Source organism: Geotrypetes seraphini, chromosome 4, assembly GCF_902459505.1.
Source record: "Geotrypetes seraphini chromosome 4, aGeoSer1.1, whole genome shotgun sequence".
Lineage (NCBI taxonomy): Eukaryota > Metazoa > Chordata > Amphibia > Gymnophiona > Dermophiidae > Geotrypetes > Geotrypetes seraphini.
This window is the reverse complement of record NC_047087.1, coordinates 264,186,152-264,202,542: the sequence shown is the minus strand read 5'-3', so window position 1 is coordinate 264,202,542 and position 16,391 is coordinate 264,186,152. Positions and strand designations below refer to the sequence as shown.

The 16,391-nt window shown below is 44.3% G+C and overlaps 1 protein-coding gene and 1 long non-coding RNA gene across 2 annotated transcripts in view; one reads left to right on the top strand and one right to left on the bottom strand.

The window, feature by feature from the left end:
* The window catches only part of LOC117359753 (homeobox protein pv.1-like), a 60,662-nt gene extending 57,411 nt beyond the window's left edge, over positions 1–3,251 (bottom strand). Inside the window, exons 1-2 of the mRNA XM_033942972.1 lie at positions 3,157–3,251; positions 1,279–1,448 (exon numbers count right to left, since the gene is read on the bottom strand). Of these exons, the coding sequence (XP_033798863.1) occupies positions 1,279–1,448; positions 3,157–3,251 (265 nt within the window). The remainder of the gene's footprint in view (positions 1–1,278; positions 1,449–3,156) is intronic.
* Positions 3,252–9,783: 6,532 nt separating this feature from the next.
* Positions 9,784–16,391, top strand: part of LOC117359173 — a 44,594-nt gene continuing 37,986 nt past the window's right edge. The window contains exon 1 of the long non-coding RNA XR_004539173.1: positions 9,784–9,843. This is a non-coding gene — a long non-coding RNA (uncharacterized LOC117359173). The remainder of the gene's footprint in view (positions 9,844–16,391) is intronic.

Here is a 16,391-nt window from a genome sequence, read left to right as displayed (position 1 = left end):
GGGTGGGGCTGGAGGCTGAACTGGGAGGGGCTGGGATGGAATGGGGCAGAGCCGAAGGTGGAACTAGGTGGGGCCGGGACAGAACAGAGCAGGGCCAGAGGCAGAACAGGGTGGGGCCATGTGTCTGGAGTTTTGCTGCCTGAAAAATGGTAACCCTAAAATAGGGGGGCATTGTTCCCTCTAAGCCGAGTGGGAGTTCTCCAACTTTATTGCTGTCAGAGAGGGACAAGCAAGCTCTGCAGGACTCCAGGGAATTTGTCTAGCCTTGTAATTGAAAACACAATATTGAACCCCCCCCCCACACACACACACTGGCAGCAATGCAGTTGGAGGACTCCCGCTCAGCTTAGAGGGAACAGTGATAGGGGGCAATTGTATATATGGGTGCTTTGTTTTAGGCGCATGAAGCCATGTGGTGAGAGCCTTTAAGGGCAGATTCAGTTATTGAACACTAACATAACCCAGCATCAGTGTGTGCCTTTCATTTAAGCATTGGCAGTCACTGCAGCCATAGACTTGGTGTAGCTATGGGCACCTGAATGTGGCAAGGGCCACGTGGCCACGTAGTTTAAAGTATTCTGTAAATTGTGCATGTAAGTGGCAGCACTGTCCATGCCCCTCCCACATGAATATTCCATTTCATTTATGCACCATGTCACTTACAAGCACCAAGGGGGCCTGGGACCCTTCAGATTGAACTCAGGCCCCCTCCAAAGTTGCAGCAACCGTTGCAAGGATTGCCTGCTGACCTCTGCTATCTGTTCACCCATTCTCAACCCTGTCCGGCATTATTCTTCCTTGCTTCCTTCTTCCCTTCTTTCCCCCATGGTATCTTTATGCTCCCTCCCCCCCCCCCACCCCTGCTGACTAGCACAGGTGGTGAAAAAGACTTCTGCGGTGGTTCCTGCCAGGGCCTTTCCTATATTGTGTCCCACCTCTTATTATGTAACTCCCTGTGGACGGACACGACAGAGGAAAAGCCACAGAAGTCTGTTTCACTGCCAGTGCCAGTCACCTGCTGGGACTGGAGGTCCAGAGGTGTGGGGGGTGGTATGTCCTAGAGAAATGCTGGACCTACACAGGGGGAGGGGGAGAGAGCAGAAGATGATTTTTAATGCAGCAGTGGGAAGGTGAAGAGCAAAAAGGAAATTCATGTCCCCCCCAGTTCAGCTATGGGTCTCCCCCCAAATTGACTGCTGGTTATGCCATTGACATGCACCCTTACAGAACAGCACTAAATAGCTTTCCATCCACTTCCTGGCTTAAGTGTACACTTACCTGCAAAAATGCCACTATTCTCTATATGTACACATTCAAATGCTGAACTGAGCATGTGCAGAAGTGCCAGCGTCGTCGTCCGAAGCATGCTGCTGATGTCCTCACGTGCAGGACTGCTGAAAAAGAGTTGGATTCTGTTTTCTGCAGAACCCTGTTTGTGGATCACCAACCTAGACACAATGGTATGAGATCAACCAGCCTACAAATGTTTGCTTCCATATGCACATTTCCACTGTTTTTCAATACATAAAACAGAAATTGTGCTTTCTCCTATTGAAAATGAGGCAAAAGGCTTCTGGTAGAATCCTAATTCTGACATCACAAGCCCTCTTTATAACAAACTAGCTGCTCATAAATCTGTTGTGAAGAGAGATCATCGTCTTATTATGGTGTATTTAAACATACAGTTGTGATAATGTTATTTAAATTAGAAACAGAAATTACCCCTTACATTTAAAAATAATAAGATATTCAAATTAGTTTGGGGTCCATTGACGTCTTATTTAGATTTGCTATAGTTGTCCTTTATCTTTATTTTTATTTTCCGATGTTTTTCACCCTCACATCCAGGGGGTGTGGGAGCAGGGGGGTATATATTTTGTTTTGGTATTATTCCTGATGGTAATGATGGATGGGGGAGGAAATTTTTATCTTTTGTATAAATATTGATTGATTATAAGTGCTTGGTTGATTATCATTATTTGTATATAAATTGTTGGCATTAAAAACTAAATAAAGTTAAAAAAATTTTCTTTTGAAATTAAACGAACACATGCATGATAGAGAATAACTCTGAAAAGTGTATAAACAATATAGATCATGGCATGTTTCCTTGAATTTGAAAGTGTTTAATTACCCATGAAATGGAGGTATTCTCTCTGCCTAACAGGAGTAATGAGCTGTGGGCTCATCTGTAATGATAATAGACACATAGCTCGCATACATACACACCCACACACACATGGGCTGGACATGTTATTAGTCTCTCTCATTTTCTGCCTATGAGAAAAATGCATTTCCATGAGCACACTTGGCCTAGCATATCTGAGAACTGTATGTGGGAGGTACTCTGCAACAGTCATAAAGGGGAGGCTTGTTGAGTGAAATAATGCACAGTGGAAATGAGAAATACTTTTCACAAGGTCAGCCTGGATTTCTGAATCAGGGGAAGAAGTAAGAAGGTCATGGAAAGTATTTTGTAATTACATGTAGCATTGGGGCTATACTGAGGGTGCATTGATGAGAGAGACAGCTACAAAGTGGAGGGGTTGCAGGGCATTCCAGTGACTGCTGAATGGTGAGGTGAGACTAAACAAGGAAGACACAGACTTTTTTGACCACAAGAGATATTTTGAATGGTCTAAGATGTAGCTCTTATGTGACTAAACTGATAAATTGGAGATAATTTAGGATGGCTTTTATCAAGCTGTGCTAGAGGTTTTTAGCGTGGGCCAGCTCAGTAAATACTCCGATGCTGATAGAATTCCTATGAGTGTCGAAGCACTCACCTCACCAGCCCACTCTAAAAACCTCTAGTGCAGCTTGATAAAAGAGGGGGGTTTGTTATTACGTGGCCGGGCCGAACGGTTTAACACCCATCACATTCCACTTCTCTTAGGCACTTTTGGTCTCTGTTAAAACACAAATGCAGGGTTACATACACATCACACATTCCTTTAAAACCCTGACCAGGTCTTCCCAGCTCCTCCTGGTCATTCTCCAAGTCCTCCCTGGACTCCATCTCTTCAGGTCTTCTCAAGAATCCTTCCTCAAACCTGCATTGGCCCTCCAGGTCTTCTGCAGCTTCTGGTGCTCCACCAGTTGCCACCAACCCAGCTGGTCCCTCTGCTGGACGCTCCTCAGAACTCTGTCCAATACTCGCAGAGTACCAGGCTGCCTCCAGCCTTGGACTCTTTCAGTACTTCTGTCTTATCCTGCACGCACACACTGAGGGCTACCAGCCCCTCAGGCATCGTATCGCAGACTCACGCCCTGAGGGTTCCCAGCTGCTCCATCAGTCAGTTGTCGTATCCTGTATGCACACACTGAGGGCTCTCCCAGTCCCTCAGCCATCTTATTACAGACTAGTCTTTAAGCTCGTTACATTAACGGGTGCTAGAATATATGTCTGTCTTTTTTTTTTCTTTCTATCTCTCTCCCCCTCCATTTCCCTGTGTAGCGCTGTCTCTGCTTTCTTCCTCACTTTGCACTCTCCAACTGTAACATTACTGCCTCGTTTTTTCTCCTGCAAGCATGTCTGCTCTCTTTCTCATCCCTAGTCTCTTTGCTCTTTTTTTCTTCTTGCAGGGGTCTCTGCTCTACTTTCTCTATGTGTTCCTTATTCCTGCAAACCTCTATGCTGTATTTTTTTCTTTGTATGCTCCTGATGTTGTGTTTCCCTGTAGGTATTTATTCCTATTTTTTTTCCTTCTTCAGTCTCAGCTCTTCTTTCTCTGAACATTTCCTACCTCAGTCTCTCCAATTTTCTTTCCTTCTTCAGTCTCAGCCCTTCTTTATTTGAACATTTCCTACCATCCTAGTGGCCATTCGCTGAACCGACTCCATTCTCAGCACATCCTTTTGATAATGTGGCCTCCAAAATTGAACACAATATTCCAGATGAGGTCTCACCATGGACCTGTACAGCGGCATTACAACTTCAGGCCTTCGGCTGACAAAACTTCTTCGGATGCAACCCAGAATTTGTTTAGCCTTGGATGAAGCTTTCTCCACCTGATTGGCATTCTTCATATCTTCACTAATGATTACTCCTAGGTCCCGTTCTGTCACAGTTCTTGCATGTGGATTGTGAAACATTACAGGCAGACCTTAGAAAATTGGAAGACTGGGAGTCCAAGTGACAGATGAAATTTAATGTGGACAAATGCAAAGTGATGCATATTTTTTTTTTTTTTTTTTAGAAGTTGTCTCCACTGGGTCAGACCAGAGGTCCATCCTGCCCAGCGGTCCGCTCCCGCGGCGGCCCATCAGTCCGCAACCTGTGAAGAGGTTACTGACCACTTCTATAACCTACCTCAAGTTCTATCTGTACCCCTCTATCCCCTTATCCTCCAGGAACCTATCCAAACCTTCCTTGAACCCCTGTACAGAGTTCTGGCTTATCACCTCCTCCGGAAGCTTGTTCCATGTGTCCACCACCCTCTGGGTAAAAAAGAACTTCCTAGCATTTGTTTTAAACCTGTCCCCTTTCAATTTCTCCGAGTGACCCCTAGTGCTTGTGGCTCCCCACAGTCTGAAGAATCTGTCCCTGTCAACCTTCTCTATGCCCTTTAGGATTTTGAAGGTTTCTATCATGTCCCCTCTAAGTCTCCTCTTCTCCAGAGAGAATAGCCCCAGCGTTTTTAACCTGTCAGCGTAAGAGAAATTTTCCATACCTTTTATCAGTTTAGTCGCCCTCCTCTGCACTCCCTCGAGCACCGCCATGTCCTTTTTGAGGTACGGCGACCAGTATTGAACACAGTACTCCAGGTGCGGCGCACCATTGCGCGATACAGCGGCATGATGACTTCCTTCGTCCTGGTTGTGATACCCTTTTTGATGATGCCCAGCATTCTGTTTGCTTTCTTTGAGGCTGTCGCACATTGCGCCGATGGTTTCAGTGATGTGTCAACCATCACCCCCAGATCCCTTTCAAGGTTACTCACCCCTAGCCGTGTTCCCCCCATTTTGTAGCTGAACATCGGGTTCTTTTTCCCTACATGCATGACTTTGCATTTCTCTACGTTAAAACTCATTTGCCACTTATTTGCCCAGTCTTCCAGTCTCGTTAGGTCCCTTTGCAGGTTTTCACAGTCTTCTGTGTTCCTAACCCTGCTACAGAGTTTGGTGTCATCAGCAAATTTGATAACCTCACATTTTGTCCCCGTCTCCAGATCATCAATAAATATATTGAACAATAGAGGTCCTAGCACCGACCCCTGTGGAACTCCGCTCGTGACCCATTGCCAGTCTGAGTATTTGCCCTTTACTCCAACCCTCTGTTTCCTGCCTGCCAACCAGTGTTTGATCCATCGGTAGATATCCCCTTGCACCCCGTGGTTCCACAGCTTTTTTAGTAGCCGTTCGTGAGGTACCTTGTCGAAGGCTTTTTGGAAGAATGACCCAAATCACAGTTACCGGATGCTAGGATCCACCTTGGGGGTTATAGCCCAAGAAAGGGATCTGGGTGTCATTGTAAACAATACGATGAAACCTTCCACTCAGTGTGCAGCGGCAGACAAAAAAGCAAACAAGATGCTAGGAATTATTTAAGACTAAAGATACTATAATGCCTTTATATTGCTCCATGGTGTGACCTCACCTGGAGTATTGTGTTCAGTTCTGATCTCCTTATCTAATGAAAGATATAGTGGCACTAGAAAAGGTTCAAAGAAGAATGACCAAGATGATAAAGGGGATGGAACTCCTTTTGTATGAGGAAAGACTAAAAATGTTAGGGCTCTTCAGCTTGGAAAAGAAAAGGCTGAGGGGAGATATAATTGAAGTCTACAAAATCCTGAGTGGAGTAGAACAAGTACAAGTGAATCGAGTTTTCACTTCGTCAAAAATTACAAAGACTAGGGGACACTCGGAGAAATTGTAGGGAAATACTTTTAAAACCAATAGGAGGAAATATTTTTCACTCAGAGAATAGTTCAGCTTTGGAATGCGTTGTCAGAGGTTGTGGTAAAAGCGGATAGTGTAGCTGGTTTTAAGAAAGGTTTGGACAAATTCCTGGAAGAAAAGTCCATAGTCTGTTATTAAGACATGGGGGAAGCCACTGCTTGCCCTGGATTGGTAGCATGGAATATTGCTGCTCCTTGGGTTTTGGCTAGGTACTAGTGACCTGGTTTGGCCACCATGAGAATGGGCTACTGGGCTTAATGGACCATTGGGCTGACCCAGTAAAGCTATTCTTATGTTCTTAGGGAGAGGGAAAGTGAGAGGGAAACAAATGAAACAAAGCAAACATTTTTAGCCTCCACCGAAAATAGGGCAATTTTCATCCAAAACTGAAAACATGATTGAAAATTAAAATAAGCTTTTGGTCGAGTCCTGACTGACTGAGATACTGTTAGTTCTGACTTACTGACTGCCCCACTACAAGTTAATCCTAAATGACTGACCTGCTGTCATTCAATCCTGACTGAATGAGGAACTATCACTCCTTAATGACTGACCCATTGCCAATCTGTCCTGACTGACTCACCCACTGTCAGTAAGTCCTGACCGACTGTGGGACTGTCTTTCCAGACTAAATGGCACATTGCCATTGATTCCTGAATGACTTACCCGCTGCCAGTTGGTCTGAACTGACTGAGGCACTCAGTACTGACTGACTGAAGGACTGTAAGAAAATAACTTTAAACCAATGAGATAAGATCATAAATAACACCTTAAACTAAGAGATTCTAATGATAAGAACATATGAACATCTCAACAGTTTAAAAAATAAATTTTGAGGAGTAAAAAAGTTCATGGTGACTCAAATATATTAAGGGCCCCTTTACCAAAGCCATGGTAGCAATGCTGCCTCGGTAAATGCACCGAAACCCATTCAGTTCCTATGAGCTTCAGTGCGTTTACCACAGCAGCATTGCTGCCGTGGCATTGTAAAAGAGGCTCTAAATTTTTTAAGCCTGCACCAGTTTTATAACTGATGGCCTCATTTGAAAGAGCATCTCATGCTGAGCAAACTTACATCAGAAACATAATTTTTCAATGCAGAAATTGCTCATAAAACCTTAAAAATGCTTAAAAAAAAAACCCCTCAATACCCTCATGTATTCCAATGACCTCATCCATGTGTGATGACATTATCGGATGCTCCGAGTGCAGGAGAAAGTAAATGAAGACTGAGATGACCTTAAAACCCCCTTTTCACTCCTCATAATGGATTTTTAACCGGTTCTTATCATTAGGTTCTTTTAGTTTTAAGGTGTTATTTATGGTCTTATTTACCCCCCACCCCCTTTTACAAAGCGGCATTAGCCCATATCAGTTCAGGGGATGAGTGGATCGCGGCAGGAGAGATTGGCTATCTCTCCTGATGCGATAGCGATTCCCCGAAGTGCCACGGTAGTTCGGGGATCGCTATTGCGGCAGGGGAGATGAGGCATCTCTCCTGCCGCAATCGTTGTGGTGGGGGGTGGGCAGGATGCCCGGGCCAATGAGCTGATCACGGCAGCCGCGATAAGCTCAGTGGCCCCTTTTCGGAACTTATACCTGTTTTGACTTGGTCTAAGTCAAAACATATAAGTTATGAGTAGGTAACCTGTTCAAGGTTTTGATTATACTTGCTGTACAACTAGGTCTAGGTCGGCCCACCTCCCGCCCTTTCCCCTCCTCTAAAAATGCCTCTTTTCACTCTAGGCGTTTAGATGCAGGGGAAAGGCCTAAGCTGGTTTTAGATATGTCTAAAATCAGCTTTGATTATCGGTACTTGGACGATCTGGCTTTTTGATCGTTCAAGTACCGATTTAGGTCCCTTTTTGGATGTTATTTTTTTTTTTGATTATGAGCTCCATAATGTATACATCAAATTTAGTATCGTATACTGTGTTCATACTATTCCTATTTCAATTCGCGCTTAGTATCTGTATCGTGACCTATGTTCATCTTGGAAGTACTGTACTAACTTCCTGATAAATCTATTTATCTGTGCTATGATTATTATTATGATGATTTTCTTCTCTTTTTTTTTTTTTTTTTTCAATATTTTTTTATTGATTTTTTGAAAAAATATAGGAAACAGTTCAAGTACATGGTATCAAAATTTAAAACAAAACATTTAGTATAACTAATATTCAGTTACATTGTGCATTGTAGAATTGAATCGTTTTAAAAGATCTAAAGTACTAGGACTGTTCATGAAAAATTAGTAAAAGGAAAGATAAGAGGAAAGAGAAATTGAAGGAAGAAAAAGAAGAGGAAGAGGAAGAAGAAGAAGAGAGGAGTGTCTATGAAATAGATTTAACATATGAGTCCAGGAATTTCCAGGGTGATTTACATTGTATCAAATTTTTGGAAAGTCGAATTATATTTTTCTTTTCATAAGCATATGATTCAAATTTATGATACATGCTCAAAGAATTCCACCAGAAGGTATAGTTTAGTAGTGAAGAGGACTTCCAATTTTTCAAGATGTGCATAAGGGCAGTCACAAACATTGCATCAATGAGTTTAGGAGGACAGTTAGATTGTGTAAAACAAGGGTGTTGAGATCGGAGAATTATAGTGTCAAAGGAAATTTCTTCTGAACAATTGGTAATAGACTTTATGGTGTCCCAAATGCACGTCCAAAAGGAACGAACTTGAGCACAATGGAAAAGCATGTGATCAAGAGTCCCAACTTCTTTCATACAGTTCCAACATATAGAGTCTTGTTTTAGATTAGCTTTCCACATCCGAAAAGGTGTCCATACCGCATTCCACATAATGAAGAACATTGATTGTGAGACTCTGGATGATAAAAGAGGTCGGTTTGTCGAGGACCAAAAGAGTTCCCAGTCAACATCAGAAAGTGAGGTTGTCAGCATAGGTTCCCAATGTTTCATGGAGTGAGAGGAAAATGTAAAAGAGTGATCTCTTAGAATACTATAAAAGAGAGATATCGCTTTACCTTTTGATATAGCCAATGTGGACCAGTGATACAAAGTGTGAGTGGATGTCATATAATCAAAGCGTATAGACATAGAAGATAACATCTCAGTAAGAGAAAGCCACTGTGAGTAAGCAGAAGGAGACAACGAGTAAGTAGAGCAAATTGTGTCAAAGGGAACAAACGAAGTGAGAGTGGTTATCTGATGGAGAGACCACAAACCAGCCCGCTGCCACCTCTTCCATGAAAGAGATTTACTATTGATTTGGATTTTGGGGTTGTTCCAAATGGACAAGAGTGGACTGTCTTTAACTGAAATCTTTGCGATTGTGTCTAGTATATGAAGGGCATGCTGCGTTGCACTCAATAAGGAGTATTTTCTCAAGAGTTTGGGTACTGGCACCGTCAACAAGCATGAAATATGTAGTGGTGCACATAAAAATCGTTCCAGGTCAAACCAGGTTGGTGAATCTTGGGTACTAGTGTTAGTAATCCAGTAGGCTCCATATTTGGCCAATGATGCGATATAATAAAAATGAAAATCAGGTACATTCAGACCCCCATTAATTTTAGAGATTTTCTTCTCTTTTCACTCGTTAACATTCCTGGCTCCAAGGTTGTTATAAATACTCATGCCTAAATATAGGTGCTTATTTTACCTGTTATGCTATGCATCTAAATATGGGTGCATTGTTACAGAATTGTGCTCTGCCATGTGTAGGGTTAAGCCTGACTAAATTATGCACACACATGATTGCTTCCCATTTGTTTATATTAGAGTTCCTAGGTTTTATAGACTTTTAGGATTAGAACTGAAATTTATTTCTATTAGAATACTCGTAGATGCAGTCATAAGATGCTAAGGACGAGAAAATATATATTGCATAATTGCTTTTTATTAGTTTTCAGGGAAGAGAAATAGTGAATGGAATAATGTACTCGGGAAGTGTGTCATGGGAAATAAGGTAAGGTGTCTAGGATTATTAGATGTTAATTAGAATATTAGAATGGCTTCAAGCCTATAAGGATTATACCAGTGCATTGCTATTAATATTTTGTTACTAATATAGAGTATTTGTCACTCTTGCAGCCAAGAGTGGTGTAGAACAAAGACTAGGGGACACCCAATAAAGTTGCATGGTAAATACTTTAAAAACGAATAGGAGGAAATATTTTTTCACTTAACGAGTAGTTAAGCTCTGAAACTATCACCAGACGTTACAGTGGTTAACATATCTAGATTTAAAAAAGGTTTGGACAAGTTCCTGGATGAAAAGTCCATAGTCTGCTATTGATACAGAAACTAAGAAGAGCCACCCCCTCTCTAGTTTTTATCCCCACCCCTTCTTTCCTTCCTCTTAAATTTTATTTCAGCTTCGATGTAATTTTATTCTTACCCTTGCCCCAGTACCTCTCATATCAAATTTGTCTTTGTATGCCCCCAAATCTCGGTTTATATTCGATTATATACGGTATGTTAATTATATACTGACCCTTTTTTTTTTCTTTTAACCTAATTTTAGCATTGTAAACCAACCAGATATTTATAGATGGTTGGTATATCAAATAAACTTGGTGAACTTGGGACAGACATGAGAGACGTCACAGCTTGCCCTAGGATCGGTAGCATTGAATGTTCCTACTATTGGGTTTCTGTTACTGTTGGAAGCAGCATACTGGGCTAGATGGACCATTGGTCTGACCTGATATGCCTATTCTTATGTTCAAAGTTATTATGCTATAGGTACTTTTTTAAAAAAATAAACTTTATTTAATTTTTAATGCCAACAAAAAGTGCAATATAATTTACATACAAATAATAATAATGATCAAATAAGCATTTATAAACAATCAGAATATATACAAAAGATAACAATTCCTTCCCCCATCCATCATTACCATCAGGAATAATACCAAAACAAAAGATATACCCTCTTCCCGCTCCCACCCCCCTCCCCAGCCCCCGGATGTGTGGATGAAAAACAACGGAAAATAAAGATAAAGATAAAGGACAACTATAGCAAATCTATAGCAAATCTATAGCAAATAAAGATCATACCAAAATGTGTGGAGGAATTTATCCATAAATACAGAAAGATCCCTTTTATAAATTAGTGCTAAAAAGAGAGGGAGGTAAGATGCAGGGAATAGTGGACTAATGTGAGAGAGCCATGGAGATTAGTGAGAGGAGGATAGAGTGTACAGAGGGTAGAAATGTGATATTGGGCAGGGAAGGGAATGAGCAAATTCTATAAATGGCGTCTCGATTTTAGGTGGCCTACCGCTGCCTAAAAGCCAATGTTTTTGAAAAAAGAACTCCTATATTATATTATAGGCGCCTCCGAGAACCTAGTGAGGCACATAGGGCAAACTAACCTTGTCTAAGGCTAGGCGTGGGCATGGTTTCACCTGGAAGTGGCCTCCAGGGATTCAATACAAAGTTAGACAAGTTCCTGCTGAACCAGAATGTAGGTAGGGCTAATCTCAGTTAGGACACTGGTCTTTGACCAGAGGGCCGCCGTGTGAGCGGACTGCTGGGCACGATGGACCAGTGGTTTGACTCAGCAACGGCAATTCTTATGTTCTTATATTCTTAGGTGGCCCTAGGCAACCCTAGGTGCCTTCCTAGGCCAGTGGAAGGTGCCTGAAATTTCAGGCGCCTTCAAGTAAATGCGGCCGATGAACTGATCGGCAAGGGAACCTCGCTGCTTTGATCAGTTTAGCAGCTGTGGCAGGGACACCCCCCCCCCTGTGAAGACTACTAGCAGGAGGGAATGCCCAGTTCCTCCTGCCGGGACCCCTGAAGCTGGACCCCCCCACTCCTGAATGTCCACGGCAGGAGAAGTGCCCAATTCCTCCTGCCGCCACCCCACTGACACATCCCACAGAAGGAGGGATGCCCAGTCCCTCCTGTTGGACACCCCCCGTAATGACAGCGGCAAGAGGGATGCCCAGTACTTCCTACTGAACACCCCCACACCCATCTGTGATGACCATGGCAGGAGGGTTGCCCAGTCCCTCCTGCCATGCACCCCCCATAATGGCTGCGGAAGGAGGGATGTCCAGTCCTTCCTACCGGACATCCCCACACCACTCCGTAATGACTGTGGCAGGAGGGTTGCCCAGTCCCTCCTGACATACACCCCCTGTAATGATCGCAGAAGGAGGGATGCCCAGTCCCTCCTGCCAGACACCCCCTGTAATGACCATACCTGGGAGGGACTCCCCAATCCCCGTAATGGTAGGCCACTGACCCCCCAGCCGGAACCCCAAACCCAGCTGGAAACCCCCCCACCAAGCCTTTAATAGTTGACTGGCCGACCAGATGCTTCCTCTGTCCGTACGGTAGGCCCAACTTAATCTGTGGGATGCACCGGGGAGGGGCCTAAAGGCCTGATTGGCCCAGATGCCAAAGACCCGTCCCATAGGAGGGGCTTTAGGTGCCTGGGTCAATCGGAATCTTAGGCCTGTCTCCCAGTGCATTGTGAAATGCGCTGGGGAGTGACCTAAGATTCAGATTGGCCAGATCCCTTAGGCCCCTCCAGTAAGGCTGTTCTTATGTTCTTGTGTTTGTTTTTCTTTTCTCTTATGTAATCATGGGAACAATTTCAGCCAGTCAGTTAAAAATTGATGGCAGAATTAAGTTCCCTTGTACCTCTCACATTTTTTTTTTTTGTCACTGTTGTGGGATATATTCGCTTAAAATTATATTGACTCTGAGGACATTCTGATACTATGCAAGAATAACTCCCACTTCTCATGCATTTTTGAGTGTTGTGTCAATATGTTGAGGCAAGGCACAATGAAACACAGAATATTACAGCTGGAAAAGACTGTAAATCCTTGTCAGCTCAATTTACTTCTTACTATATTGCCATAGGACCCTAGTTAATATCTGCCTTCATTGTGCTAATTTGACCTCAATAAAGGAGTTTGGCTTTTTTGAGAGGATTTGCCGTAGTCACAAGGTCATTCTGTCTTGGTATGATATTGTTTTCCCTTATGACACCAAGAGCAGTGCTTATCTTAGTGTGGTTATGATTACCCTTGGGAAAATTTCTGCACATCTGTGCAATACAGAATTTGTGTATAATTCCTACCCTGTGCAGATTGCTTCACTTGCCACCAGAATTCTACACAGGAAAAGGATAGCAGCAAAGGCAGTGGCAGCCAGCATTGATTGTCTTCTCTCCCCTCTGTGCTGGAAAATCCCTCAACTTTTTTTCTCTCCTCAACACCCCCTCTCCCCCTCCAATCTTGTGCAAGAAAAACATCTCAATATGTTGTCTTCTTCTTTAACTCCTCTTCCCATAGCAATTACGGTACTCCCATTCCTATTTATTCATGGACATCTAGCTGTGTTTAGCAATGCATGGCATGGAGGATGAGAGCAGATGTTCACTGGGCCATGTCTTCCTAATGCTCAGTGTCAAATACCTAATTAGAACCATGTGGTACGCTGTAGAATCCTGTGGATCAACTAGAATTTTGACACCGGGTGGCAAAGGAGGAGGATGTGGCTCAATGAGGAGCCCCTGTCCTCATCTTTGCTATGTATTGGTTCGTAAGCACAGCTAGCTGTGTCGTCCTTGTACGAGGCTGTATTTATTGCAGGGAGGAAGGGGAGGAGGAGAAAACATTTTTAGGGTTTTTCTTCTGATATATGGACAGGGGAGAGGGAGAAGATGATATGTTTTGCTGGGAAGGGCAAAGAAAGGGTTTTTTTTGGGGGGGAACAGCTGTGAAGGAAATGGAAAACACATTAAGGGGCTTTATTGTATGGGGGGGGAGGGGAATAAATGGGCAAGCTGGACGGGGTGCCTGGGTGGCAGGGTGCTGAACAAGTTGGAAGGAATACCTGGGTATGGATGGAACAAGTTGATGAGATTGCTCCTGAGGAGGAAGAGAGAGAGATGGGTGGAAGAGGGAAGGAGAGAAATCTTAGGGACAGAGATATGGAGGTTTTTGCCTGAGTTAGAGCAGGGATCTCAAAGTCCCTCCTTGAGGGCCGCAATCCAGTTGGGTTTTCAGGATTTCCCCAATGAAAATGCATTGAAAGCAGTGCATGCACATAGATCTCATGCATATTCATTGGGGAAATCCTGAAAACCCAACTGGATTGCGGCCCTCAAGGAGGGACTTTGAGACCCTTGAATTAGAGGGATCTTGGAGTCTTGCTGGAATGGGAAGAGGGAGAGAGAGAAAACAAGAAAGTAGAGAGGGAAAGATAGCTGGAGGAGAGGGAGAAAGTGAGGGTAGGGGGAAAGGAGATGGAAGAACTAAGGTGGGGGTTACCAGACATCCGGATTTCCCCAGACATGTTCACCTTGTCGAGGATATGTCCAGGGGTCCGGCGGCTTTTCAAAACCCAGCACTTTGTCCAGGTTATGAAAGGTTTCCAGCTAGAAGCAACATCAGGACGCATCTGCGCATGCACGGATGCAACGTGGTGACGTCACACGCGTCACACCTGTGCAAGTGTAGATGCCCTCCCGACAAGCGGGGCTGGGGGCGGAACATGGCGTGACTTGGGCAGAACTGGGAGGGCCTGGGGGCTGGGCCACGGGTCCGGATTTTCGTTCCGGAAAATCTGGTGACCCTAACTAAGGGGCAGATAGAGAAAGCTTATCCTGCTGAGATGAAAGGAGATCAGCACAGAAAGGAGCTCAAGCTAAATAGTTGATTTAGCTGGTGAAGTTGAGCTTGTGGAAAAAGAAAATGGGGGCTGTCAGGAGAGGGGCCAAGCCTTCTGCTAAGGGAATTCAATGCAAGCATTTGCCAGTCAATATTGAGCAGGTAGCAGTGAACATGCAGGGTAATGTCTGTATATTCAGTGCTGTGCCCACATAGCTAAACAAAGCAGTTAGGACTTCTGCTTAATTGATCCTACTTGCCAGGTTTGGTATGTGGCCATTGGCACTGAATATTGTCTTTGTTAGCAACCGGGACAGCAGAAGGTGGTTGTGGCCAGTGGCGTAGTAAGGGTAGGAGGCGACCGGGGCGGTGGCACCCCCTGTCCCTCCCCACGCTCCCTCCTCTCTGCATCCCCGCTCCCCACTCCTTCCCGCCCCTACTTCACACTATCGCTGTCCCTTCCCCCTCCCCCCCGTACATCTAAATCTTTACCAACACTAGTGGCTTTTGCAGCATGCTCCTCGGACCAGCGTTGGATTTCCCACTGACATCACTTCCTGGCCCCATGACCCAGGAACCAGGCTGGTATGAGCAACAGGCAGGAGAAGTTGTTTGCACTAGCGAAGATTTACAGAGGTGGGGGGGGAGGGATGGTGCGAATGTGGCATGGTGTGACGGGGCGGGGCAGAGAGACGACGATGCCCCCACTGACACGGCACCTTGGGCAAAGTGCCGGGTTTTGAAAAGCCGTCCAGACGCCAGGACATGTCCTTGAAAAGGAGGACATGTCCGGGGAAATCCGGACATCTGGTAAACCTACCTTAGTTCTTCCATCTCCTCTCCCCCTTCCCTCACTTTCTCCCTCTCCTCCAGCTATCTTTCCCTCTCTACTTCCTTGTTTTCTCTCTCTCCCTCTTCCCAATCCAGCAAGACTCCAAGATCCCTCTAACTCAGGGGTTTCAAAGTCCCTCCTTGAGGGCCGCAATCCAGTCGGGTTTTCAGGATTTCCCCAGTGAATATGCATGAGATCTATGTGCATGCACTGCTTTCAATGCATATTCATTGGGGAAATCCTGAAAACCCGACTGGATTGCGGCCCTCAACCCTCAACTTTGAGATCCCTGCGTCTAACTCATAGTGACATAGTAACATAGTAACATAGTAGATGACGGCAGATAAAGACCCGAATGGTCCATCCAGTCTGCCCAACCTGATTCAATTTAATTTTTTTTATTTTTCTTCTTAGCTATTTCTGGGCGAGAATCCAAAGCTTTACCCGATACTGTGCTTGGGTTCCAACTGCCGAAATCTCTGTTAAGACTTACTCCAGCCCATCTACACCCTCCCAGCCATTGAAGCCCTCCCCTGCCCATCCTCCTCCAAACGGCCATACACAGACGCAGACCGTACAAGTCTGCCCAGTAACTGGCCTAGTTCAATCTTTAATATTATTTTCTGATTCTAAATCTTCTGTGTTCATCCCACGCTTCTTTGAACTCAGTCACAGTTTTACTCTCCACCACCTCTCTCGGGAGCGCATTCCAGGCATCCACCACCCTCTCCGTAAAGAGGGTGGTGGATGTCTGGAATGCGCTCCCGAGAGAGGTGGTGGAGAGTAAAACTGTGACTGAGTGTGGCCACAATTATTTTCAAATGAGGAAAACATCCATCTTTTTTGTTTCAAAAATAGCCAGTTCTCAGATGTGTCGGTCCTCAGTGCATTAATCTTTTTGAACCATTTTTGAAAAAAACTAAAACAAAACCCATCCAAAGGAAATCACACAAAACAAGCCATTGGGATATAGGAGAGGGGTCAGCATTCATAGAAGATTAGCCACATAGACATCCCAGCACAGCAGTGGGGCACCCTATGGGCACT